Here is a 27,966-nt window from a genome sequence, read left to right as displayed (position 1 = left end):
GAATTCGGAGAAGTGTATGAGTGACTCTTGACTTGGGCGGAGATCCTTCAACTTCTTCTATTCTGCTATTGCACAATATATCAGGTGACTTGGAGAAGAAAACGGGCCACAGAGTATTTCATATTTCAGACACCAAAAATGTTTTACTGTAGCGATGAATAAACGTGTCATTTAGTAGTAGTCTACACATAATCCATAAAGTTTCGGATTTGACAAGATGTGAGTTGATCACAATAGGTTTACTGTATCGCACAGGACAGTTTCACTTTCAGCAGCTGTTAAATCAGTGAGAGTCTACCGAAGTGTGGGAATAATGCGTGTAACCATGTAAGTTCGTTTATTATTTATTAAATCATTTCGCTTTGTTTTTTTCGCTGTACTTATTTGGAACTGTTAATATACTATCAATGATTTATATAGTAAATTGAATGGGGGTAGACTTTTTAAAGGAGTTTCTGATCGTTTTCCGGGTGTGACGTATTCGCGCGAATTTTTTTATTGTTAACCACTGTTATATTTAAGAAGATTTTACATAAACCAAATGTTTTGTGATCATATTTGTGATTTAAGTTTTATCCATATACATTTGTAATCAAATACATTTGAATTAAACCATAAAGTTCGATGTTTTGGATTTGTCCCACACCGATCTAAACAGAAAATGCTCGATGACTGTTGCCAATGCCATGGTCACCTCCAAAAACGCCACTTAGCCTTTGTAAGCTTGTGACTTTTATTGTTTGTGAAACGTTGTTTCTGAAATATGCCTACTTCTATTTAAATAATAAAGTTTTGACTTTTTAAACATTTTGTTTTGACTTCCTTTGTAGGCAAGGTTAGGCTTTAATTAGGGGTCCCCAAATGCCCCCCATAATCGGGAACTTTTAAAGTGATGGATGTTGGACCCTGTAGCGCAGAGATTCAACAGCGTCGTGTGGAGCTGGTGGAGGACTACAGCAAACACCTGACACGCCTTCTAGACGTCCTGTTTAATGTGGGTGCAGTGACCGAGGAGGACCTCAGTCTTATTAGAGGTTCAGCTGTTTTGGGTGAGCGAGAATGTATGAGAGTTCTGCTGGATGTGTTACATGGGAGAGGAGAAGAATCATGCAGGGCTTTTCTTTACATACTACCAAGTGTTCAAGATGAGACCACCAAACTAGGACAGGCCAACAGGCAAGAGCATCTAAAAAAACACAAGGACATATTGGCCAGACAGCATGGCCTCTTGGACTATCTCAGCATCAGAGGACAGACTTTGGGACAGGATCAGACCGGGTGCTGGACTGATATCACCTTCTCAAGACAAGCTGGTTATGCATCGTCTTCTCAACGCCGACATGAGTCAGCAGGAGTCGGGGATGCTTTCAGGACACATGCAGATGAGATCTGCATTTTCAAGGACGTTTATGAGAATCTGCTGTGCAGCCCAGCAAGTGGTGTGAACATGCTGTCAGGAGTTGCTGGAAGTGGGAAAACCACGGTTGTGAGACGCCTGGTGCGAGAGTGGGCTGCAGAAACCAACTTGTCTAAGATTATCCTATCTCTGTCCTTTCGTGAGTTGAACCTCATAACTCAAGAGCAGAGCTTGCAGGACCTGCTCTTGGATCACTACATCCATCTGAAACCTTTCCTGCATGAGTTACTGAACTCAAACCCAACCCAGTTTTTACTCATCTTAGATGGTCTGGATGAGTTCTGCTACCCTCTTAATTTTGAACACACTCCCAAGTGTTCGGATCCTGAGCGTGTGCAACCTATACAATCCATTGTGGTGAACCTAATCAAAGGCAATCTGCTTCCAGGAGTGTCCATTTTCCTAACTTCCAGACCTCACGCGGTCTCCAAAGTTCCTCCAGTTCTGGTCAGCCAGTTTTACAGTCTGCTCGGTTTCTCTGTAGCTCAGCAGAAGCAGTACTTTGAGCAGAACTGCAGTTCTCCTGAGGCTGCCGATGCAGTGTGGGCTTCAGTGTCGTCCCATAAGCCCCTTCTACTCATGTGCCACATTCCCGCGTTTTGTTGGATTGTGTCCACTGCTTTGCATGATGGCGGCTCCTTCCTTTGTCCTGATTCTATAAGTGCCAAGCCAGGAAACAAAGAAGGCCTTGGGGAAACCAACCAACCAAACTCTTCATTGGGATCTTCTGAGGAGAACTCAAAACCAGTCACAATCTCTGGAATCTACTGCTGCTTTGTTAAATCTGTCTTGCTATTCCATGTGCAAGGGCGTAGCGAGGGCTCCCATCACACCAGGCTTCAGCACGCCCCTCATGTCCTTGGGGAAATGCAGCCAATCCTCAAAAGCCTGGGAGCTATGGCCTTCAAAGGCCTCCTGGAGAGACGGTTCATCTTTGAAAGCTCTGATTTGAACTCTTTTAATCTGGATAGCACCAAACTCTCACAGGTGTTCCTCTCGGAGATACTTAAAGAGGATCGAGCGTCTCTCACCTTTGAAAAGGGCTTTCATTTTATCCACACTAGCGTGCAGGAGTTTCTTGCTGCCCTGTACTATGTTCTCCAGTCAATCTCAGGATCAGATCCATTTTCAGGCCTCAAACCAAGCACAGGCCGCTACCTTCAATCTGCATTTAAGCAAATGGCATCAGCTGTTAACAAATTCAGCAGACCGCAGCATCTCTTCCGCAGACGTATTAAGAAGGCCCTTCACTATGGTGAACGACATCAGTCTGGACACATGGATCTTTTCTGCAGGTACCTTATAAAACTGCTGTCATATTAAATGCATTTCCTTAGCAGCTCAATGATGTGATGCTCATCTTTTGTTTGTCTTTTTATTCAAATATACATAAAAAATGCAATTCACACATACAGAGTATTGAATGCAAAGATCATATCAATTGACCTTTTAATACCAAGGAAAGGTTGGTTCAGGTTGTAACATTTTGATTTACATTGACTCCATTTCTGCTTATCCAGGTTTGTAAGTGGCCTGCTGGTTCCTAGAACACGTCTCATTCTAAATGGATTTTTCCCTGATGGGCCCAAGATGCATCTGCTCCGTTGCCACCCATCTCCAGACCCGACTCCACCTTTCCTCCTTCATCTCTTACACTCCCAACTCCAGAGCTCCACCCTCAGCCCGGAGAGGCAGGTCAATGTTTGTCACTGTCTATATGAGGCCCAGGACCCTGGTTTGTCACAGCGGCTACAGAGTTGGATGAAGGTTCTTTCACAGCAGACCTCAGATCAGTCCGATTCGGTAAACAGGGACTGGAGCGAGCTGGCTTTCCTGTTACAGCTCAATCCAGATCTGCAGGTTTTGAATTTAGATGCTCAAGGACTTGATGCTCAAGGACTATACCAGCTCCTACCAGTCCTTCCTCTCTTCTCAACACTCAGGTAAATACTATAACTGTAGGTATAATTGTTCGGAGGCAGATGTGAAACACTTAACGTTAAATATTATTTATTTTGTTTGTGATATTTATTGTATGTTCTTTACATAAAGCCTGGGCCAGAATCCTCTTGGGTCAGAGGGAGCATCTGTGTTATCCCTTGTTCTGAGAAACCCAGATTGTTGCATTCAGAGGCTTTGGTAGGTGAAATAAATAATTAAAATCTTTATTTAAATAAAGTCATTTAAAAATATATAAAGTAAATAAAAATGCCAAATAAAAAAATATATAAAATGATAAATACTTACATGTATAAAAGGAAATAGTCATGCTGCAAGTGCAAATTTATTATGGTTGTGTATGTCCAATATAGGGTGGTTGCAACAGGGCTTGGTTGTGAAGGTCTGAAGATCCTTGTAGAAGCGCTGAAAGAAAACCATACTGTGACTGATCTCAGGTGAACAGTGGAAGAAAAAAAAATATTGTTTAGCTACAAATACACATATGTTGCACTTGTCTTATGTCTGCAATATCATTATTTTTATTAGAATGGCCATCAATAAAATTGGAGATGTTGGAGCTGGTTATCTTGCAGACTTGCTGAGGACGAATCGCACACTGACGGATATCAGGTAAAAGAGACTCCGACATTTCAGTCTCTCAGATCATTTACTCATCTTCAAAGTTCAATGTGTTTAAACATTCTGCATCGTACAGACTTCGTGACAACCTAGTGACAGACAAAGGAGCAGAAGTCCTCATGGCTGCCCTGAAAGAGAACACTACATTAGAGTATCTGTGGTAAGAAACGTTTCGAGTTGATTTACTTCAGTTGCTTGTGTAACACAGATGCCTCAAATATATTTTTTATTCATCGCAGGTTGTTTGACAACAAGTTTACCAAAGATGGTGTCAAGAAACTTAAAGAATTTGCAAATACCAGACCAAACCTTGACATTAAAGTTTGCATCTGACCCACAACCAACAAACCAGTGGAGTAGCCCCCTAAAACATCATTTGCATTGCAGAACTGGTTCATTTTCACTCACATTTTATTCATACATTAGTTTACATATTGGTACAATTGCTCTGATATAAAACTTTTAATACATATTAGATTGTTAAATGAATAGCTCACCCCAAAGGAAAAAATTGCTGAAAATGCATTAAACCAGGGTTGCCAACTCTCACGCATCTGGCAAGTAATCCAAACAGTCCATCAAGTCTCGTGAAGCGAAAAGCAGGATGCTTGTAAGAAACAAATCCGTCATTACGGTGTGTTTACACTATAAACAACTATTTCTTTAACCACTCAGGCTATACTGCCCTCTGCTGGACTTTTAAGGAGCTGTCATTTGTATGACATTGAATTGCATATATTTTGTGAAAGAACTGCTATCTTTTTATTTGAAAATCTGTTGCAGCTTTAGTTAAACCCAAAACAGTCAGGTTTGATTGAAGCTGTGTGTTACATTTTTTACATCTGTTCTTCTCTTACTTCTTTATAAATTATTGTTTTCTTTGTCTTTTCTGCTGTAGTATCTCAGACCAGTTTGAGAATAAAATAGTTTATTCCATTTTTGTGGGTGATTTTACATGCAGAGCTCAGGGTTGCTCATAGAAACTTCATAAACAGAAGTAAAAATGTAAGTGTAAAATACACAAAGCCAGGGTATTCTTTGGTTAGTAAATGCATGTACAGTATTTTAAAGATACCATATGAAACATTGCTAAAATCACAGAAGTGTATATTAAAAGCATTTTTAATAATACATACAGATAGATAGACAGACAGACAGACAGACAGACAGACAGACAGACAGACAGACAGACAGACAGACAGATAGATAAATAGATCTGTGTCAGATAATTTATTTTTGAAGCATTGCATACCTGTCTTCTTTCTGAAAGTTGAATAAAATAAGTTCATGCATTGTTATATCATTAATTGTCATAACATCATGAAATGTGAATTGTTATAAGTATTATTGCTTAGCAGTGCTTACAATGCAAAGTACAAGTGTTGTTATGCAATAATCAAAAGAAAGATGTATAAACATATGTTCAATAAACATTATATGGATTCTCCAAATTCCAGTTTAGTAATGGAGTCTGTGGTTTGTCATCACTTCAAAGTTCAGCCGAATTGCGTCAGAGGTATAATTCTATATTGATGCATGCTGCCTTGAATGCAAAAGCTTATTCATGTACATTCACACGTCTGTTGTGATAAGTCTCAAACATTGCCTAAGTTTATTGACGTGCAAAAAAGAAAAGAAAAAACGTTCATACTGGTACCGGAGGAATATTTAATATACTTAGGCTAATCCCTCATAAAATAGCCATGTATATAGCCGCAATGTAGTTGCTCATTTAAACCACCAGATGCCGACGTGATGTTTTGTGACTCATCCCTTTGTTCAGTTTGGTGCTTAGAAAAAATTAACATTACAGCAAACAACAACACTAAAGAGCTTTAGTCATATGTTCAGTTCCCCTTTATAATGAACGTTATTTTAGGCTATGTTTTCTACTCGGTTAGCCTATTTATACAATGCGAATAATATTTGTTATACAGACCACTGATAAATGCAACTTCAGAAGTTTGAAAAGAGCTTTAAATCTGATAGGAGCCAGAGAGCAAAGTGACTTCCTTTTTCTTGGGAAAACCTTAATGTAGGCTATGTCTCATCGAGACATCTGGCGATCTCAATGACGATATGTTACTATATGCTTTAGTACATAAGTCAGTCTTTTGGTGCTTTTTGCAGTAATATACCAGCTTTGCTACTATTATGGGAAATCATGAATTATGAGGACGGCTTGCACTGTTTCTTATTTGTTTGTTTTTGTTTGTGTGTGTGTGTGTGTGTGTGTGTGTGTGTGTATATATATATATATATATATATATATATATATATATATATATATATATATATATATATATATGTATATATATATATATATATTAGCCGAGTTGCGCTCTGATTGGCTGGTTTCATCTCTAGCTCAGGAGCCAGCCAATGGGAAAGTTGGCTTGTTTTTGTGAAGCAAGCGGTGCAAATATAAAATCGGGAATAAGAGATGCTGAAAAGTAAATTGATGTATGAACATAACCCAAAGAGTGAAATCGGCACCAGAAGGTTGTTTATTCCTTTTCTACTCTGAAGACAGCCGAAGCGAGGATTTGGTGAAGGAAAATAGGTATACATTTTTATAAGGATGTTCTGTTGTAAGTTTAACCGTTAAGACTGTTGATATTGTATTAGTATTGTATTAGTTCAAAAATCATTTATGAAGAAGTATTACATTAGATGTTGTTTTTAAAAATGATAGTTTTCCCCAGTTCTTCCATGATAACGATTATCAGATTTCCACTATTCTTAAATCTTTGTATTTTATCATATCAATGCATGTTTTTTTGCGTTATGACACTAGCTGGACTGAAACGTGTTATTTGATTTCTATAAAGCGGTGTATTAGTTTTATCCCGCATCTTTGTTCAATATGTACCACAAACAGCTGTATTATATTCAACTTATATTCAAACTAATAGCTTCGACAGTTGTTTATTTCTGAAAAAATGCTTAATGGTTGTCATGTACGTGGCGTTTTATTTCATTCTTGTTCTTACATCTGCCGTCAGAAACTGTGTTTTGCAGTTTCATATGGTGAATGGAAAATATAACTGTTTGTAGGCTACATCATATATGAGGTATTACAATGTCTGCATTTATACAGCGAGTATTTATTTAGCCTAGTGCAGAACAATAGTGTGACTCGATAAGCAGGAAGTGTGTTTTACGCGTCTGTTATTGAGTGTGTAGATAGTGTATCCACGGAACAGCTGAGCTCTGTGTGCATGAAAGAAGGAGGGGAAAGGGGTACACATACACACACAGGCGGAGGCACTGATGATGATGCCTGTCCAGTTCAGACCAGTTTAGGGATGCTCGTTTTGCGCAGGATACTGCTTATCGTTAACACAAAGGAGACACCGCGCGCAAATAGATCCAACCAGTAAAACGACCGATTTCCAATGTTTATTATGAAGCTTAAATTAACATATAAAACGGTTTGAGCAAGATTTCTATTTTCATCCCATAAACCGCTTCGCTTATGCAAAGCAAACAGAATCGAATCGTATAATTACGACGTAATGTCACGTCCCCTGTGGTTAAATATATTTTGCACAAAGATATTTAGGAACACAAAGCGATCGAATCGCGACGCACTGGTTCGAACCGGCTGGATCCTGGTCTCACGTGGAGCTGCTCTCTGAATATGTTTATCGCGTAGCCAATGAGGGGAGAAGCGAGCGTTCGGACAGCCAATCGGAGGATATTAGGGCGGGACTAGAGGCGGATAAGTGGGCGGGGTTTCAATCAACAACATTCTCTTTTGGAACTCAGCTGTTTTTTGTTTACGAGTTGTTTTATAGCAAGGCGAGACAAAGAAACGGGATATAAATGATGTTCTGAGGGAGTTGCGCTTATGACAAACTGGCAACAAAGGAACATTCAATATATGCTGTGAAAAACAATGTTGTGAAATCGTTGGGAGAATAAAAAAATATATAACAATGTAAAATGTCTCATTATACATGTATTTAATATGTAAAAGGTTTTGAAATGTAATAATATTATTTAATATTTACCATTAAATATCTAATACCCAATTCTGTTGCTACTTTCACAGGATTTCCTAGTTTAGCGGGGTTTTCTCTGTATTACCAGCACAGACTGTATCATCTCCTTCAGTCATGGCCCCCTCACTGGCCACAGCCTTCTCCAGGCGATGGTGGATGGCGATTACTGCGGTCATCGAGAACCTGTTGTTCTCTGCTGTTCTGCTCGGATGGGGCTCACTGCTCATTATGCTAAAATCAGAGGGCTTTTACTCCTACCTCTGCACAGAACCAGGTAAGGAGGGGGAGAAAAGAGTGCTTTCAGTGCAGGTTGTGGTACAGAAACAAACATAAATTTATTGACGCTCATAAAGACATTAAATGTGCTATCGATGCCAGACTGAATGCTGCAAATAATTACGTGAGCATCAAAGGAAAATCTTACCTATATACAATATTAATGGCTTTCATAGCTTTGCTATCACACTTTCCCCACTCAGATTTAAACAATAAATGTTTAACTGATTGACCTAAAACATCTTTGGGATGCATCTAGCAAAGATGTTGAGTTGACCTACGAAATTTTTCTTATTTTGCAACAGAGGCTGTTCTCTAAAACTGCCACAGTTTTTAGATTTTATAATTACTTCATTGCATGAGTGAATGTAATACAGCATAGTAAAAAAAAAAAAATTATATATATATATATATATATATATATATATATATATATATATATATATATATATATATATATATATATATATATATATATATATATATATAATATGTGTATTTCATACATGTAAAATTAATGTAAAATATATAAACTGTCTTGAATTTTAAGTAAATATTTTATTTACTTGAGGTGCAAAATGACTTTTTTTCTTACCACATTTGGCAGATATTTAGTTTCTTGTTTTAAGTATATATATATATATATATATATATATATATATATATATATATATATATATATTATTATTATTATTATTATTATTATATTTTTTTTTTTGATAGAGAAAACAGGTCTGGTCAGGAGGCTCAATCATGCTGCTCCGAACTGGCCCCGATTTATTTTTCAAATATGAAATCTGCCTCTTAAACAATTTATAACGCTCTGATAGCCATGATCTAAAAGGCACGTCTGGACGGCATTCTTCACTTATCTCCTGTTTGAGAGTTTGTGATTCATGCTACTATGTGAAGTGTGAGGCTCAAATTCCAAACACAAGAACACAGATGTCCTTGCTGTTAGCGTACGTTGAGTGATAACTAGTACAACACCAATTTGACACTTCTATTGATGGGATAGTGAGAGAGGATACAGTTATCAGTGCTTATTGCAGTCCGGTACATTCACACTTCCCTTCTGTCTTTCATTTCAACTGTTGTCAGCATCTAGTTCAGAGATTCCAGACACCAGGACTCACATGACTGATGACACAAGGAAGTAAATGTGGCTCAAGCATTTGCTCAGTGTAAATATGAGATTAACTTGCCATTTCCTCACCTACTTTCCTTGGACTCAGCTTTTCACAGCACATTATCAGCTGGTTGGTTCTCTTTAATCAGCAGGCGTGAGGAAACACTGACAAGGAAAATGCTTGTCTGGCTAAATGCTTCAGCCCAGTTTGAACCGAGTCTGAGTTCATGACGTTTTTTGTACTTCAGACTCGTGTTGAAATCTCTTTCTGTTCTTCTTTCACTTCTCCATTTCAAAGCAAATGAAAAATCAGGCCTGGCTCTCTCTGGTTTTTGCTGTTGCTGATTAGATCTAGTAGAACAGTGGGAACTGAAACAATAGAGCTCTTTGCTCATCTGAACAGAACTAAAAGGTGAATCCAACAAAACATGCAAGAACATCTGTAAGTCATAATTCCCCCCAAAGCAAAGGTAAAATAATAAACATAAAGAAAATGGAGCCTGTTTTAGGTCTCTTTTTTGTAACATATTTATACAATTGTATTTATTTTTTTATTTGAAATTTTATTATGAAAAAGTATACTACATTTAAAAAGTTTGGGGTTTGTAAGTTTATTTTTAATTTTTTTGAAAGTATTCTCGTATGTTAACCAAACCATTTGTTCAAAACGTAACTAATTCCTGTTATGGCAAGGCTGAATTTCCAGAAATGACTGAATCATTCTAAAATGCTGATTTGGTACTCAAACAAACATAAAGAAAATTATAAATATTAAATTTAAAAACAGTTGTGTTGTTTAATATCTTTGTTGAAACTGTGTTGTTGTTTTTCATATTTGTTTTTAGGATTCTTTGATAAATAGACTGTTCAAAAGAACAGCATTGAAATAAAAATATTTTGGAATATTATAAATAACTTTACTGCCACATTTGATTAATTTAATGTGCACTTGTTAAATAAAAGTATCAAAAATAAATAAATAAATATTGATCCCTATCTTTTAAAAAGGTAGTGTAACATAAAATACATTTTGATATAACAATCAAAAAATATTTTACCAGCCTTATTTTTTCATCCATTGAATTTAGTAAAATATTTCCTTTTTTACCTTTTGAATTTGAGGTGAAATGTGGCTGAAATTGTAGACTGAATAGACTGAATCCTTTTATTATTCACTCATTTTATTTAGAAGAGTAAAAACGTGCCACTTTTTGTGTCAGTCTGTTACAGCTAACTGCTGCAGCTGTTGAAACTGGAGTGTATTGACTTCCTTCAGCTCTTCCTTCAATACTCAGGAAAACATCTGAAGCTAAGCAGATATGTCTATTAATAATCAATCAGTGAGCTTTAACTAAATTCTTCTCATTTTAATCACTTACTCAGGCCATCTCTGCTCCACAAACACATCTCATTTGTTTGTTTACTTATCACATTTGAACAAAAATCCCATGCACAAATGTCCACAGCTTCCTCCATATGCCGCAAACAGCACCATTCCCCATCTGTCCAGCTCAGAACAAGCTATTCCAGAACATTTTCAAGGCTGTTTTCATGTCAAAAGAATACATATAAACGGTTTTCTTGAATCTTCAAGAACCGATTAAGAGACTTGTTGTCCAGCCAAAGCGTGATTATCTCTAGTCAAAACAACCAGGGAAGCCAGGGTGAAAGAACAGGGTTAAATGTTAGTCAAGCTGCACATGCCTTAGCAGTTTTAAGAGGCTGAACTCCAGTGGGGGGTTCAGATGCACTCTAATGCTATTTCTGATAGTTGTTTACAGTGTATAGCAGCCTTTTTATTTGACCCTTTGCCCAGCATCCTGGCCCCTTTGGGAGGGGGACGCAATGGTGGCCACTGTATCTCACAAAAGCATTTCCTGTTTCACTTCCCAGAGTGTTATAACTGGTTTTCTAGAAGTCAGAGTTCCAGTAAGTCCATGTGTACATTGTACATGTGAGAGTGTGACTGCTGACAACCCTGCTGAAAAGACCGGCTTAAACCGACATGAATTTCCACACTGGTTAGTGGATGTTTGGTGATTAGATTGCTCAGTTCTGTCTTGCCCTCTCCAATCCTCCAGGTAACAGTACAGGGAAGAATATATCTGAGAATGAAAACAAAACGACAGAAGTCCTGAGAGGTGAGGAGGAGGATAATCTTCAGATGAATGGCTGGTCCATCTGTAAAGAGCAAGATGAAATGCTGAACCTGGCCTTCACCATCGGCTCCTTCCTCCTCAGCGCCATAACGCTGCCCCTCGGCATCATCATGGACAAATACGGCCCACGCAAATTAAGGCTGCTCGGCAGGTACAAGAGGAAAACTGGCACCTAAAAACACTAAATAAAAATGCACTATATGGTGAAAAAGTATTATTAATTTTCTTTTCTTTTCTATTATTTCAATAACATGAAATGATCTTTTCACAGTGCCTCGTTTGCCCTCTCCTGCGTCATGATTGCATATGGGGCCAGTGACCCTAGAAGTATGTATGCAATCCACCATTACTGTTAATACCTATCTGTCCCCGCTGTCATTGACCTCCTTTATCTTTTTCTTTCGCAGATCTTTCCATCCTAATCTTCTTCGCGCTGGCGCTGAATGGATTTGGAGGAATGTGCATGACCTTCACCTCGCTCACAGTAAGTGCTCATGTAATACTTGTGGGTCTCCATGGGTGTCCTGTCCTCTCCTGTCTCTTGCATAAAGACCATACCGCTATCTCGTAAACTGGCCACGTGCCACTGTTTCCTGCTCCCAAAAACTGCTGCATCATTTATTCATCTTTATAGAGACCCTTTTCTTAATTGGATTTCCAGCATCCTAAAATTGGCTGACAATAACGTAGATCAGTGGTTCTCAACTCGCGGGCCGCATGTGGCCCGTCACGAATTCAAATGCGGCCCGCCATATGCTGAATAAAAAGAAAATAAAAAAACTTTCAGTTTTACAATTAATTTTTATTTTTTACATTAATTAAAAAATGTACGCTACTAATGAAATATAAGCTATATCCTAATGTTTTTATGTGAAATTATTTTGTTTTTCATATATTATTTTCAGACATGAGCAGACCTACTCACATAACATTACGCATTTAACGAACACATACAAGCGCGCACTTTGGCAGAATTCAATTCAAATAGTCATCAACAGCCATTAGTTAAGGTAAAATTGAGCATCAGAATGGACAAATTTGTTTTTAAGGGAGAAAAAAAGAAATGTGAAAAATGCCAGCGAATGAACACCTACAAACAAGAATAGCCGCAGTATCAGTAGTGAAGTAGAAGTGCTGGATTTTCAGTTTGCCCCGCAACACACTTGAAGAAGTTCAGGCAAATAACACCATATACTACGTAGCAATCCTTAATTGAAGAAATGTGGCAAAACATCTCTGGAGAGTACCTCATATTATTACATTCGAAAGTGCTTTCCATATTTGGATCAACATAGGCTACATTTGTGAACACACATTTTCTGCAATGTCACGTGTCAGGGTCATGCTCCCGTGCGCGTCTTACAGACTGCATCTTAAAGCCTCCTTATACTTTCTGCGTCCGCGAGTCCGCTATGGACCGCTAGGTAGGCATGACGTAAAAATCATCCTCGGAGAGTGTGTGCCGAGGCTCTGAGCAGACGACTCCGCGGATAGGTGCGCGTGGTCAGTAGGCTTCAAAAGCTCAATTGCACGTGCAGGCAGTGTGAAGAAACTCATTGCTACTCGAACCTGTGCAATCCGTCAATAAATGAATATAAAGACAGCGATGTGCAATAATTCTGGGCAATTGTTTGTTAACATGTTTGTTGCAGAGCGAACCATCAGCCTGCACATTCAGAACAAGTAGTATAAATGGAAGAAGTCTGCGTCCGCGCTGGCCGTGTAAGCGTCCGGATTGCTCATCCGGAAAGATTAACACAGGCTTTACAATCGCAACTTCTTTATGCTGTTACTCCTTTCGAGCTGAATCTCACATAATTGGTTAGCTCCCGACAGCATCAGGTGCTTTATTTATGGGGAGTAGAATTATTTATTTATTTCAATGAATGTAATAGATTAGATATCATAATATTTAGGCTATAATATTATAAATAAGGTTGGTTTGTATTGGTGACGTAATATGTAAATTAAATGCGTGCGGCCCGCGAGACTTGCACTGGACCATAGTGCGGCCCGCTGGAAAAAAAAGGTTGAGAACCACTGACATAGATTGTATAAAATAGTTTTAAAATAGTTTTTAGCAACTCCCTAGAAATCACCTAGTAATGCCATAACATCCATGTAGAATACCCAAGCAATCACACTGCAATGCCAAAGATACAGCCTAGAAACCACCTACAATACCTTAGCAAACACTCAAAGCACCATAGCTTTCTGAATGAATCAGTGTTTTTGAACAAATTAGTAGAGTGAATGATTCAATGATTCACTCTTAAAAACAGTGGCTGAATTCAAAATAGAATACTATTCTAACCAATGTCCGCCAACGTCATTCATTTCATTGGATCACTTGCTGGTGATGATGCAGAGTCCACACGTGGGGTAGAAGCCGCTGATTGGCTGAGAAGCTTTCACTCAAAGCTTTCCTCGGGCTGCTTATTGGATGAACTGCTAGAATTAAAATCACTCACTACTCATAGGCCTGGGCCAAAATGGGTCCGGGCCCAATGGTAGCGCCATGGCTGACTGCTACACAGATAATTCTGTCTGTGCAAATCAGTCACATGTGAAGTTCTGTTTAGTATGCTACCTTAGAATGCATACTTTGGTTTCAGTGTGTATTTCCTTCTTAATTATATTTTTATTAAATATGTTTTTGTAAAAAAATACTTTTTAATCTAAATTATGTTTATTTTGCACATTTATTTTTAATCCATTGTGAAATTATTTAACATTTCTTAAATATTAATATTATATATATATATATATATATCTCGGCTCTACTGCTTTCCAAGTTATCGGCATTGGCTGTCAAAAAACCAATATCGGTTCGACCACTAGTTGTTTCTCTCTGTCTAGTTTCATGTTTCAGTGCAGTGCATTGGGTTCATATTGAGAAACATCAACAGGAGATGTAAAGAGAGCAGACTGGGTTGAAGTAAACATGAAGTTGTGCTCATTGCCAGCTGAAGGGTGGTTGTCTCTTGTTTCTGCACGCTGCTCTGAGGTCATAGAAAACCTCATCGGGGTCTCGAGAGTTCATAACAGAAGGCAGTTCCTCGAACCAGTTTCTGTGCTTGTGTTGTTGATGTTCTGTCCCGGGTTCTTGTGCTACCTTTGCAGCATGCCTCAGTTTGTCCGGGCAACCGTCCATCTGTTACATATACACAGAGAAAAACACACACACACACACACACACACACACACACACACACACACACACACACACACAGAGAGAGAGACTAACATGCATGAGTGCATAGTGGAACAGTACAGACTGTTATCTCAACCGTTGTGTTCTTATAACCTTTTCCCAGCTGTTCTGTACAACTGTGTGTTTAACACTGCTAGTTGTTGTGGCGAGAGGTTAGAACCTAGGGTTCACAGTATAGGTTGTATTTTCTTTTTTGTCATGTTGTATTTAATTTAACAAAATCATTTTCAAGTCTATTGCACTGAAAGATATTCATACATGTATATTACTAGGGTTGCAGAAATATAGACAACTTGATCTCAAGTGTTCATGGACCTACTTTGACCATTCCAATATAGCAGACAGCTTATGAATAATGGTCCATAGAAACAGCAGCTATAAAAATCTATGAAAAAAAGGAAGCTCAAAGACAAAATTCTAAAGATGGCTGCATACATAAGGTTGCATAAGGTCTGTAGACTTGAATTGAACTTTACTGAACTGCTGAAGAGAAACTTTTCTGAACGTTATATTCTAGAAATAACCTAGCCTCATAATTCTTAAAACTAACCAAGTTAGATGAAGTTGGCCATTGACCCACCTTCCTCTTTCTTTTCCTCACTTTTTGTCTCTCTCTCTATCTGACTCTCTGTATTTATGCACTCAGCAGTTAATAGTCCAGCAGTAAATGTATTAGTATTTAATCCATATTCATTTTATAGCTCTATACTCTTATTGTACAGTATATCATAAATTATAAATTTTTGAAGGAATCAAATATATAAAATAACAACCTCTGAGCTATAAAATAAGGGATTCGTTGGGGATATCCTGTTATTTTTGATCTCAGCTCTGTCTCACTCTCTCTCTCTCTCTGATGCACTAATGCTGTTTTCTTTTTTTGTATTTGTGCCTTCAATCCATTTATAACCCATTTCTTTAGGATGGTGAGTCATGTGAGGAAGAGAATAGAAAAATTGGGTTATAATGGCGGAATAAGAGCTGGTAGACTTCAGAAAATATTATTAGATTAAACAACACTCGTGCCATCGTTATCAAAGACAAGCTGTTCATGTCGTTCACACTGGTGTTCTCCGTGTGTCCATTGAACTCTGGCTTAAAACGAGATGTGAATGTTATTTTTTATTTTATTTTAGAATTAGTCATCTAAAATGCATCAGGGCCAACCAGACAGCTAAATGTGGAACAAATAATAACCAAGTGCATATTAAGCAGGCCTATCATGAATATCACTGACAGACAGACTATCTGTGATCCTCTGGCAGTTATATTTGGACTTTGCAATGTCAGGATATGGCCAGCCTGTACTAGCTTTCACTGGCTTGCCTTGAAGAGTTTTTCTTTCTGTCCCTGTGTTCATTTCCTTTCTCTCATTGTCGTTCTCTCATGGTAGCAAGCATGACTAAAGCACTTCATCCCCATCCCCCCAATCCATTTCCAATGACTCACCATCCTTCCTCACACAGAACGATAAAGAGCATGAAAAAGGATTTGAGAGCTTTCTGTGGTCATATGTTGCACAAACGGGGATGAGTAACCCAAAATCATAACGACGATTATAATGTGTGATTTCTCATTAATTGACTTGTTTTCCCACAAAACCTCAACATTAAAAATAAAATAAAAATATATTTAATTTACAAATAAATAAAATAATTTACATCGCAGTAAAGACGATTTTATAGATGACTACATGTTTTGTAGGGGCGATGGGGAGGGGTGTATGGTTTCAGCTGTCAGTGAGTGTTCTTGATACAGTCTCTGGATACTTATGTTACTCAACTCCAAGAAAATAGCCATTACTCTCTGTCTGACAGGCTCATCATGTGGAGCTCTGTTCATCATTGGCTCTGTTCAAAGTCCATTAGCCAAAAACTGTTCTTACACAGCCTCTCCAGCCACAGGCGCAATGCAATGTGAGAGGTATTGTAAGTGTCATCTGGGTAGGGTGACCACCTGCTAATAAGCCCAAGGGGGGACAAGGGGTACGTTTCTGAGGGACAATGTGGGACACCCCATGGGCAGACTCACTGATATTGGTTTACCCATTTCTAGCACATACCACCTTACATGGTATATTAATAATGCCCTATTCCCCTAAACATGTGTAATTGCTGATGTATGCTCATGACAGAATTGACAGATGCACTTCCACTTACGATTTACTTTAGCTATTTTATTAATTTTTTATTACAATTTATTCACTTTAAATAAATTATAATATAAAATTATAGGATTAAAATGAATTGTAGTTGCTCAACACCACAGGAACAGTTAAAAAAAAAAAGTCTGACATCACAACTCAAGTGAAGGGAATTCACTCATTCACTAATCCCTATATAGTGTATGGCAGTTGAGTTCACTATATCAGGAAGGAGTGAATAAATAAATAAGTGAACGGATTCGGACAGTGACGTATAACCTACACTGCGCGTGAGACTTGGAGCTGTTGCAAAAACATTGCCATGTGTACTTTTATATTACATCTACCTAATTTTAGAAAATAATACTAATAGCAATAATACTCAAAATTATTTTATATTGCAGTTATACATACCTCCCGCGTCAGCTTTGTGGTTTCATCGATAGTATATAGTAATAATATATATATATATTGTAATGCTTTTATGTTCATAATCATTAATTGCTATTAAAATAACGTACTGAGAACAAAAATAAACACACATAAACGTTCATAATTATGTATTTATTACTTTTAGTATCTTGACACTTGCTCAAGCAGCGTTTTGAGCTCAGATAAGATGGTTGTTGAGCGTCCACAGGCGACTGTTAATTTTACATCGGAATACACTACCTGTTATTAACGGAAAAATGTCAATTATCCACCAAATTATCATTTTTTTAAGTTAACAACGATGCCACCTCAGTAAATTAGTCAAATAGTAAACTGAGTTATTGCCTACATAACATATTTTAATATAAATAATGTAGGAAAAACGTTAAAACAGAAATAATAAAGATGTAAACTTCATCTCTCATTCAAACTCGCTCGCTCCCGCTCTCGCAGTAGCGTGCTGAACTGTCAAGTAATGTTCGTTTGGCTGCCTGGGGCTCGAGGATATAGAGCCATCAACTTTTTTTGAGCAAGCATTGATTTTGCGTGACACAGTCTCAATTTGCGGGACGCATGAATTGGGCTTCAAACGCTGTGCGCGCACGCGTTACGCGGGACGGGTGGTCACCCTACATCTGGGATATTTAGGCTCTAGGAACGTCTGGGTTGGGTTCCAACGGAGAACTTCAGAGAGTTGTCAGAAAATCTGTGTCGATGTTGAACTGTGTGTTGTGGATGCCATTTACTGTAGAGACACTATCAGCTGGCAACTGTCAACAGGTGGGACATAGATGGAGGATTTGTATATACAGAGAAAATGGAAAATACACAGAAAATAAGAAACATGGAGTAGAACAATCTGACAAAATGTAAAAACTTGCAAAAAAAAAATAAAAAAAAATTAATTAATTAATTCATTATTTAAATTAAATTGAAATAAAAATAAGTGACAAATTATAAATTTGGAATGAATATTTATGAATTATTTTTACATAATTTATTTGATGAAATTATATTAATTATTAATTGTATGCAGTTTTATTAAATCCTATTTTATTTATATTATCTGTGTCTTGTTTTGTGTGTGTGTGTGTGTGTGTGTGTGTGTACCGGAAGCTTCCGTCACCAAGACAAATTCTTTGTTTGCTTAAACAAACAAAATAAATCTCATTCTGTTTCTGATTCTATATTAAATTAAATTTACTTTGAAATAAATCTTTAAAAATAATAATAAAAAAATTAACTTAATAATAATTAAATGAATAATAATTAAATAAAATGTAAAAGTGTTCTGTAGATTAATGATCTTTAAGAATATTCTCTTGAATACTATTGAGCACTAAAAAATACAATGCATACTACTAATACTAATGAAGAATACATTGCTCTCTCTGCCTCATTTCCTTCTCAGATACTCTGTCGTTCTCTATCTTAGTCGTTCAGGCTCTCTTCCTTCCTCTGTATGTTCTCGGTGGTGTCTGACAGTTGTTTATCCTGACAGTGCAGTACGGAACAGCCAGTGCTGTACTCCTCCGCCCAGCTTAAAGGCAACAGCATTATGCAAGCTTCTCCAGCGTCCCTTACACGATCTCACTGCTAGAAATATTCACAGCAAAGATGTTGCTCCCATCAGAGAATATCACTGTTACCCTGATGTGTTTACTTTCATACCTTTTGCTATTTTTGACATGTTTTGTCATTTACAGCGGATCCTGTTACAACATTTCTGTGTTTGTTTTGCTCATGGCTTGTATATTATGTTCACATGTATAAATCTATTTGCCTTTCTTACTCATGATGGGCACTGGGCCCAAGTACAGTCTTTAAAAAAGTTCAAACCTGAAAAGTTTTTGATTTCCCTTGTTCATCTCTTCCGTAGCTTCCCAGCATGTTTGGTGATCTCCGCTCCACTTTCATCGCACTCATGATTGGCTCTTATGCCTCTTCCGCCGTCACCTTCCCAGGAATAAAGGTAAACCTGAGGCCCAAGTTGGACTTGTTTAAGCCAATCTTAAATCTGTGATAATGATGATGATTGTTGCTCTATCAGGTGATCTATGACCTTGGTGTTGCCTTCATCACCATCCTCCTGGTGTGGGCTGGCTGTGCCGGCCTGGTCTACATCAACTGCTTCTTCAACTGGCCACTCGAGCCATTCCCTGGACCCGAGGATATGGATTACACGTATGTGTGTTCAGTGTGTCTGTGCATTGCTGTTTTTTTTTTACATAAGTACATTTATTGAGCTAGGGTGCATTAAATAGATCAAGAGTGACAGTAAAGACATTTAGAATGTTACAAAAGATCTCTATTTTATATAAATGCTGTTGTTTTGACATTTCTATTCATCAAAAAAACCTGAAAAAAATGCATCACGGTTTCCACAAAAATATTAATCATCACAACCATTTTCAATATTAATAATAAGAAGAAATGTTTTCTGAAGGTTCACGTGACACTTAAGACTGGAGTAATGGCAGCTGATAATTCAGCTTTGCCATCACAGGAATAAATTACATTTTAAAATATATTCAAATAAATACGTTTTTCACATATAATGCAATAAAAATGTAGCCTTAATGAGCATAATAGACTTCTTTCAAAAACACAAAATAGCATTACGGACCTCAAACTTTTGAGCAATAGCATAAATTGGGTTCATTTTTGGAAGAAAAACAAAGATTTGAATTGATCTGCCATGATTTTGTTTGCTGTATCCATTTATTGAAGGTTCTGATGGAATGGAATTCACTTATTGTCTCACGCTCAACCTTGTCCCTTTAATAGCGTGAAGATCAAGTTCAGCTGGCTGGGCTTTGACCATAAGATCACAGGGAAACAGTTCTACAGGCAGGTGACCACTGTTGGTCGGAGATTGAGTGTTGGCCATTCAATGAAGAACAATCCTCAACAGCTGGCCACCCAAGAGGGTAATAAACTCTGCCTGTCCACCGTTGACCTGGAGGTCCAGTGCAAGTCTGAGGAGGAATGTGAGTATCATTCTTACTGACATGTTTTGTATTGACAAGACTTAATTCTGATGATCTGAACAATCTGAAACCTTGAAATAAAAGTTTTAGGACAGGATATTTCAGCCATCTGCGCTCTAGCAGCTGTAGCGTCAACGTCTCGGAAACAATACAGGTGTTTTGTAGTTGGATGTAAAAGTGAACATAAGAGTCTTCTTTTGTTTCCTGACATCAGAGGCACTGAGGACGCAGTTGTTTAGTTTTGTTTTTGATGATAATGTGCCACCGAATAAACAAAAAATGGAAGAGAGGGGCAGGGTGAGCAGTAGCTCATTATCATTTAAAGAGACATGCACCAAAACGGGTCACTGTGCACAGAGCTGTTTTTGACAAGGTTACAAGGGTGTTGTTTTACACAACCATTCAGGAATTTTAACCTAAGTATGTTGCACACATTTCATGAAGACCCTGAAGAATCAAACTTTGTAGTAATTTAAAGTTATCTGTAATGTAACTTGATTGTTAATTATGAAGGCAGAATAGTGGCAATTGGCTTACCAAATCTACCGATTCCTTCGTTAGCTTTACACCCTGTTTCTGACATCTGGAGTTTGCCAATCCATTTGAGGCTGCAAGCACATGCTGTGTTTGCACTTTGCTTCTACTAACCCAAATCTGTGTCATGCAATTATTCCAAATTCACCTCAAACTTGTCAGAATACTGCAAAAATGCCCCCACTCCCTGCCGGCACATTTTTTGGGGGGTTTTGCAACACTCAACGGGGGTCTGGGTTGGGCTCTTTTGTAGTAAACGGACCGTGCAATTGATTCAGACTTGGAGGACCCATGGCACTGGGGTACGTCTGGGGCTAAAATTGGCAGGGTTGGAGAAGGTGGCTAGGGAGAGGTCAGATAGTTCCGAGGAGCTGTTTTAGAGATGCAGCTGGAAATCTTTGAGAAAGAGAGACTGATGCTGATCCAGTCTAACTGTCATCCATAAAGCGCTAATGCCTTCACCACCCTGTGTTTCCATTACTGCAGTCAATTACTGTCAGACTCATTGCAGCACCTGGAAAGTGTGTGTGTGTTTGTGTAATTAGAGAAATAATGAGGTAGTTTGTTTGTGTCTGTGCATCTGTTCCAGAGCATATCAGGTGCACTGAGGTCAGATTCCCAGTGTACCAGGTAACAGGCAGCGTTAAGGCCTCTCTAGTGCTGGACAGTGGGCGGCAGTGTGCATTTTTGGCACTCGATTTAGTGGATTATTAACAAACTCAAACCCCCCGGCCTCTGTGTTACTGTGCCAGGCATAAAAGTGTTGCCTGGCCATCCAAATACCTGCAGAATCATTTTCCATGGGAACAGCACCCCGTTGACCCTACATGCTTTTGCAGTTTTTCAAGGCATTGAAGCATCCAGCTTAAATTGCCATGATCAAGTTCACAGTGGTTTTCAATGGAAAGATGCTTTTGTAAATGGTATGGCAGTAAGAATATGTGCATAGTTAAAGGTGTTGGCACATATGGTTGTCCAATCACAGTGTACAATTTTGAAATATAACTAAGGAGTCAATTAAATTTGGCATAATAAAAATGATTGATATTGATAATAGTTTTATTGAATGTGTTTTTCAGCCCAGTCCTTCATGCAGAGCATCTTTAGCCCCATATTCATGCTCAGCCTCATCACAATGTGTGTGACTCAGCTCCGTCTCATCTTCTACATGGGGGCCATGAATAATATTCTGGAGTCACTTGCATATGGAGACCTAAGCAAAGGTATGTGTTTTTGACAAATACTCACATCATGCTGCCAAACAAGTTGTCTGATGCTTCAGGCTAATAGCTGTTTCTGTTGCTCAAATGCTGAATGTCACCTATGGAACATTCTGCAACAGTTGGTTTTCGGTAGTTAAGGTTCCATTCTATTTTTTCAAACACTTATGTTTGAAATGATCTGAATATTTGACACTAAATTTTATGTAGTTTTAATTGTAAATATGTATAAATTATATAAATGTATTATTTTTATATTATTATTATAATAGTAATAGAATATTAATCTATTATAAATCACTTACACTTAAATAAATTAATTTTAATTTTTGCAGTGCATTTAAAATGTTCATGTCTTTGAGGTGCCTGTGGAGAAAATCATGGGAAAAAAACTTCCATTAAAAAAAGCACTGATGCACTCTAACCTATTCCTCTTACAGCTTTCCTTTTAATTGTTCTCTGATCTCACATGCAGTGATTGGCTGCCTAACACTATTAATCATGTGTTTATGTAGTCAGATGGCCACAGCAGGTTCACGCTCCTTATTCCTTGCTGTCTGTCTCTTGTCCTCTGTTTGCACTCTCTCTACTTTTTCATGCTGCTTGGTGTGTTTTTTCAGTGGAGAGGATGGAAATGGGTAAGACTGCAGCCAAAATTAGATGCATTCTTGATTCACTTCTCTCACCCCACCCCCCACCGTGTTTCTACCTCCTCCTTCCTCCACCGCCTCTTCCACCTTCATTTGACATTGATTCATGTTGTCATGTAAAAGCATGAACCCAGCCCTTGGTGGTTAGAGATTGCTATGATGCATCTGAATCAGTGCACAGTATAATGTCCATCCAATCATTCATCTGTCCACCTCATGGGTCATTCTATGAAATGGTGTATTTTCCATTTTTAAAGGCTGTAAATTTCTGATATTTTACATTTTATGAGAAAAATAATATGTTTTAGTTTTAATAAATTGCATTATTCCATCTCAAGCTATATTGATACATTTTAATATATTGTTGTATATGTGTATGTATTCATAGATAAATATATTTTATGTTTAATAAATAAATATATGAATAAATAATTTGTCTAATTTGACATTAGGTGCATTTTTAATTATTTACTATATTATTACTTCTTAGTGATTTGCCATTTTACTGACTAGCAAAATATCTGTATTACAGTAGCAGCACATAAAATTTGCCATTCTTTTTTGCCAAAATTAATCTCTTTTGATGTAATGACCCTTAAAACAATATTAAGACTCAACTTTATTTCTCTCTCAGTGAGCACGTACACATCTATCTTCGGGGTGCTACAGTTGCTGTGTCTCTTGACGGCCCCTGTGATCGGTTACATCATGGACTGGAAGCTCAAAGAGTGTGAGGACGAAAATGTAAAACAAGTTGCAAAGTGAGTGTGACGATGTGCATCCTGCTGCCTAATGCATCTTACCGCCAACCAGTCCAGTATGTAATTATTATTTGATTACAAGCGTAATGTGGCTTTTCCTTCAGGGATCCTACTCAGCCAAAGAAACGCGACAGGCAGATCCAGAAGATCATCAATGCCACCCGTGCATTCATCTTCACTAATTTGCTGCTGGTCGGCTTTGGATTGACCTGCCTTGTGCCCAATCTTCCTCTACAGGTAACTGAGAGCAAAACATCAGTCTTGTTGCCCGCAGGATAATAGAATACCCAATTGGAGAGAAAGTGGTGCAGAGCCACTCAAGTTACAGCAGTGGATAGATTGGGCTGTAGTAGCACAACAGCACCCCTCAGTGGCAGCACTGACTCTGGCTTTGTTTAAAAGCTAGATTCTCATTATTTATGTGTTACATAAAGTAGGGTTATTTTTGCTTTGGGGAAGAACTGAGTAACCTTGGCTTTTTGTTTTCCTCCTAGATTTTGTCTTTTGTGTTGCACACCATTGTGAGAGGCTTCATTCACTCTGCCGTTGGCGGCTTGTATGCAGCTGTGTGAGTATGGCTTTGTGTTTTGGGTGTTGACTGATGTTGCTTTTAAACATGATTAAAGAACAATGTTATTTTATGGGTGCAGGTACCCTTCTTCTCAGTTCGGCAGTCTGACGGGAATGCAGTCCCTTATTAGTGCACTTTTTGCATTGCTGCAGCAGCCTCTCTTCATGGCCATGATGGGCCCGCTGGATGGAGATCCACTCTGGGTGAGCAGACAGTCGGTTACTAATATTTAAAGAGATTGTGCATCCACAAATGAAAATTCTGCCCTGATTTATTTACCTTCATTTTCTATCATCCATGTAACAAAGGGAGAGTAACATTGGCAAAATTTGCCGAAGTACAAAATATAATCCCCAGAATTCACACTTTTTTTTATCAGAATTCTCAGTTCACATATTGCAATTACAGAATAAAACATAAAAAAGGTAACTGTGAAAAAAAAGTCAGAATTGTGAGACAAAAAAAAAATGCAAATAAATGGGCTTCCATAGCATATAGTGTCCAGGCTTCAAAAAGGCACCATAAACATATAATAAAAATAAGCAAGTATAAATATTCAGATCAGCGGCCAATCTGAAGTTTTGATGTCTGATTGTTAAGAGTTATGTTTCATACTTTATTTCCATGGTTTAAGTCGGCATGCTTTTAAACTCCAGCTATTTCTTACAATCAACTACAAGCTCGCATCCAGATCTCCCTGCCTTCTTTTTCTTTTTTGATAATCTGTTTTACTTCAGATTTGTGCTTGCTCATCTCCAAGCTTTAATGTCTTTCTGCTTAGGTTAACGTGGGGTTACTGGTCTTGAGCATGCTGGGATTCTGCCTGCCCAGTTATCTTCTGTGTTACGGCAGGCGGCTGCGTCGAGAGAAGCAAGAGCGCGAGGAAGACCCCAAGATCTACGTCCAGATCAACAACAGCGCAACCCCTGAGGCCTTTGTCTAACCGCAACGCACAAATGACAGCAGCTAGCATAGAGAGCAGGATGAAGGATGGTGGGAAATAAAAGAAGAGAACGGAAGGTCACAAGAATAGTGATAAACACCTCCCTGATTCCTCCTTCTGTCTGACACACATACACACACACTCATATTTTCAGGCACATACTGTAACACTCAGACTGGCACAAAATGCAGCCAAAGCAACCAAGAGTCTCACAATGTGCCACACAAAAACACATGTTTATGTGCAATGGACTGAATGGACACTGTGAAAGGCAGGTCTAGAAAAACAAATGATGCCTTTTACATACTGCCTGAGAAGAAAGAAGAGCAAGCCCCTTTTTTCTCACGATTTGATTTCACAGCACAACGAAGCAGAATCAGTGAAATCTTCTTAAGTTTGAGGGAGCCTGATGACGCTTCCTGAACAGAGTATTACTGCATAACTAGTGTTCATCTATGTTGCCAAGTTTCTTTCAAACATTTCTGCATTTTTGTGAACTGATTTTAAATCACTATGAACACTTTACGTTGCTCTCAGCTAGCGAGATGAGGACCCTTCACTAAGGTTTGAATATGACAAACTGCCTTCAAGCTGAATATGGGTTTTCATTGGAAGTGGGGGAGATACATCATATGCAGTACCAGCATGCTTTGGACAGCATGAGCATGAAACTGCACCTTTTCTGAACTGGGCTGATTTTAAAGGATATTCGGACATGGCACCTGAGGCTAATGTAACCTAAACACAACTGTAGTATGAGAATAGTGCTATTATTTGCTTTGTCATGCAGATTCAGTACATCTACATGCAAGATGATGCATTTTGTACATATCGGTACATTCAGAAGGTGGTATTTTGGGGATTAGCCTCACATTTCGATCAAGAGACTGATCTTCACCAGCAATACTATTCCACACCAATCTTACCGTACCCTATACCACTTAGCCATGCAGTACTGCTGGTTGAGCTTCACTTGTTAGTGTTTTTTCATTGTATTGACTCTAACAATTATTCAGGGTGTTTCACTTTTAGAGTAATAATTCATATCAGATGTAGTCACCTGCAGTATGATCCCTTCTTGTTTTGTTTTGTGCGTTTAGGGGTATAAAATGAGACACAGTGTACTCTCAGTAAAGAGATTAGATGCCATTATCGTATATAAATCATGCACTACAGTTTTCATAATTACAAAGGTGCTTACGTTAGCCATTACAAAGTATGCGTTCTATTCCAACCTCATATATACAATGGGGATCGAAAGTTTGGGCACCCCAGGTAAAAGTTTTTATTAATGTGCATAAAGATGCCAATAAAAGATGGAAAAATCTCCAAAAGGCATCAAATGACCGATTAGACATCCTTATAAGTCAAAAAAAGTTAGATTTTATTTCCATCATTTACACTTTCAAAATAACAGAAAACAAAAAAATGGTGTCTGCAAAAGTTTGGTCACCTTGCAGAGTTAATACCTTGTACTGCCCCCTTTGGCAAGTATCACAGCTTGTAAACGATTTTTGTAACTAGCCAAGAGTCTTTCAATTCTTGTTTGAGGTATCTTTGCCCATTCTTCCTTACAAAAGTCCAGTTCTTTGAGATTTCTGGGCTGTCTTTCACGCACTGCTCTTTTAAGGTCTATCCATAGATTTTCAATTATGTTGAGGTCAGGAGATTGTGAAGGCCATGGCAAAACCTTTAGTTTATGCCTCTTGATGGAATCCACCGTGGATTTTGAGGCGTGTTTAGGATCATTATCCATTTGTAGAAGCCATCCTCTCTTTAACTTCAGCTTTTTCACGATGGCATCAAGTTAGCATCCAAAATTTGCTGAAATTTTATTGAATCCATTTTTCCTTCTACTCGTGAAATGTTCCCTGTGCCACTGGCTGCAATATAACCCCAAAACATGAACGATCCACCCCCATACTTAACAGTTGGACAGAGGTTCTTTTCATTAAATTCTGTGCCCTTTCTTCTCCAAACATACCTTTGCTCATTCCGGCCAAAAAGTTATATTTTAACCTCATCGGTCCACAGAACTTGTTTCCAAAATGCATCAGGCTTGTCTATATGTTCATTTGCAAACTTCAAACGATGATTTTTGTGTTGAGGACGTAGAAGAGGTTTTCTTCTGATGACTCTTCCATGAAGTCCATATTTGTACAAGTATCTCTTTATAGTGGAATAGTGTACCACCACTCCAGTGTCTGCCAGATCTTTCTGGAGGGATCGTGCAGTCAAACGTGGGTTTGACTTACTTTTCTTACAATCCTGCGAGCTGTTCTGTCTGATATTTTTCTTGGTCTTCCAGATCTTGTTTTAACTTCCACTGTTCCTGATGACTGCCATTTCTTAATTACATTCCGAACAGAGGATATTGGCATCTGAAAACGCTTTGCTATCTTTTTATAGCCTTCTCCTGCTTTGTGAGCGTCAACTAGTTTCAGTTTCAGTTTGCTAGACAACTGCTTAGAAGAACCCATGGTGCTGATTGCTGGGGCAAGGTCAGATGAGTCTGGGCATTTAAAACCTTTGAGATTGACATCACCTGGTCTATCCAGACGATGATTGAGAACAATCCATGACACTGTCAGGTCCTAGCTTGCCAAAGGGGGCAGTACAAGGTATTAACTCTGCAGGGTGCCCAAACTTTTGCAGACACCATTTTTTTGTTTTCTGTTGTTTTGAAAGTGTAAATGATGGAAATAAAATCTAACTTTTTTTGACATTATAAGGATGTCTAATCTATCATTTGATGCCTTTTGGAGATTTTTCCATCTTTTCTTGGCGTCTTTATGCACATTAATAAAAAAATTTACCTGGGGTGCCCAAACTTTCGCTCCCCACTGTACATATAAAACCAGGTTAGCCATATAAGATGCAAGATTTTTGTGTATGTTCTCATGATTTCTGGTCAGGTTACCATTTAGCTACGGTGCTTGC

The 27,966-nt window shown here is 38.1% G+C and overlaps 2 protein-coding genes and 1 long non-coding RNA gene across 5 annotated transcripts; 2 read left to right on the top strand and 1 right to left on the bottom strand.

Annotated features, from left to right (window-relative positions):
• The first annotated feature begins 71 nt into the window (after nucleotides 1-71).
• LOC132123598 (NLR family CARD domain-containing protein 3-like) lies at nucleotides 72-4,826 on the top strand. 2 transcript variants are annotated; one of them, XM_059534344.1, is made up of 8 exons: nucleotides 72-327; nucleotides 841-2,712; nucleotides 2,938-3,360; nucleotides 3,470-3,556; nucleotides 3,730-3,813; nucleotides 3,905-3,988; nucleotides 4,074-4,157; nucleotides 4,237-4,826. In XM_059534344.1, exons 2-8 carry the CDS (start codon nucleotides 893-895, stop codon nucleotides 4,328-4,330), a joined length of 2,676 nt encoding a protein of 891 aa, XP_059390327.1. In that variant the 5' UTR covers nucleotides 72-327; nucleotides 841-892; the 3' UTR covers nucleotides 4,331-4,826. The 2 variants fall into 2 exon arrangements, with proteins under 2 accessions (XP_059390327.1, XP_059390326.1); XM_059534343.1 differs by having other exon boundaries at nucleotides 836-2,712.
• LOC132123600 (uncharacterized) lies at nucleotides 3,355-8,130 on the bottom strand. Its single transcript, XR_009426541.1, has 3 exons — nucleotides 8,014-8,130; nucleotides 3,665-3,781; nucleotides 3,355-3,551 (listed from the first exon to the last, which is right to left on the bottom strand). It is a non-coding gene; the product is annotated as an uncharacterized LOC132123600 (long non-coding RNA).
• On the top strand, nucleotides 6,408-25,985 carry LOC132123599 (large neutral amino acids transporter small subunit 4-like). 2 transcript variants are annotated; one of them, XM_059534345.1, is made up of 15 exons: nucleotides 6,408-6,560; nucleotides 8,093-8,278; nucleotides 11,491-11,719; nucleotides 11,840-11,895; nucleotides 11,976-12,052; nucleotides 19,237-19,329; nucleotides 19,408-19,541; nucleotides 20,145-20,347; nucleotides 21,961-22,104; nucleotides 22,722-22,739; nucleotides 23,386-23,512; nucleotides 23,617-23,749; nucleotides 24,007-24,080; nucleotides 24,163-24,286; nucleotides 24,865-25,985. In XM_059534345.1, the coding sequence occupies exons 2-15, from the start codon at nucleotides 8,119-8,121 to the stop codon at nucleotides 25,024-25,026; spliced, it is 1,734 nt and encodes a 577-aa protein (XP_059390328.1). In that variant the 5' UTR covers nucleotides 6,408-6,560; nucleotides 8,093-8,118; the 3' UTR covers nucleotides 25,027-25,985. The 2 variants fall into 2 exon arrangements, with proteins under 2 accessions (XP_059390328.1, XP_059390329.1); XM_059534346.1 differs by lacking the exons at nucleotides 6,408-6,560; nucleotides 22,722-22,739 and having other exon boundaries at nucleotides 8,119-8,278.
• The last annotated feature ends 1,981 nt before the right edge of the window (nucleotides 25,986-27,966 follow it).

Source organism: Carassius carassius, chromosome 41 (assembly GCF_963082965.1).
Source record: "Carassius carassius chromosome 41, fCarCar2.1, whole genome shotgun sequence".
Classification (NCBI taxonomy): Eukaryota; Metazoa; Chordata; class Actinopteri; order Cypriniformes; family Cyprinidae; genus Carassius; species Carassius carassius.
Note: the sequence above shows the minus strand (reverse complement) of the source record. Positions and strands in the feature narration are given on the sequence as shown.

Excerpts from the sequence above, each read along its gene's own strand:
- LOC132123598 (XM_059534344.1), top strand. The coding sequence starts at position 893 with ATGGATGTTGGACCCTGTAGCGCAGAGATTCAACAGCGTCGTGTGGAG. Across the intron at positions 3,361-3,469 it reads CCTCTCTTCTCAACACTCAG|CCTGGGCCAGAATCCTCTTG; the intron begins GTAAATACTATA and ends CTTTACATAAAG. Across the intron at positions 3,814-3,904 it reads CATACTGTGACTGATCTCAG|AATGGCCATCAATAAAATTG; the intron begins GTGAACAGTGGA and ends TATTTTTATTAG.
- LOC132123599 (XM_059534345.1), top strand. The coding sequence starts at position 8,119 with ATGGCCCCCTCACTGGCCACAGCCTTCTCCAGGCGATGGTGGATGGCG. Across the intron at positions 8,279-11,490 it reads CTACCTCTGCACAGAACCAG|GTAACAGTACAGGGAAGAAT; the intron begins GTAAGGAGGGGG and ends CCAATCCTCCAG. Across the intron at positions 11,896-11,975 it reads TGGGGCCAGTGACCCTAGAA|ATCTTTCCATCCTAATCTTC; the intron begins GTATGTATGCAA and ends TTTCTTTCGCAG.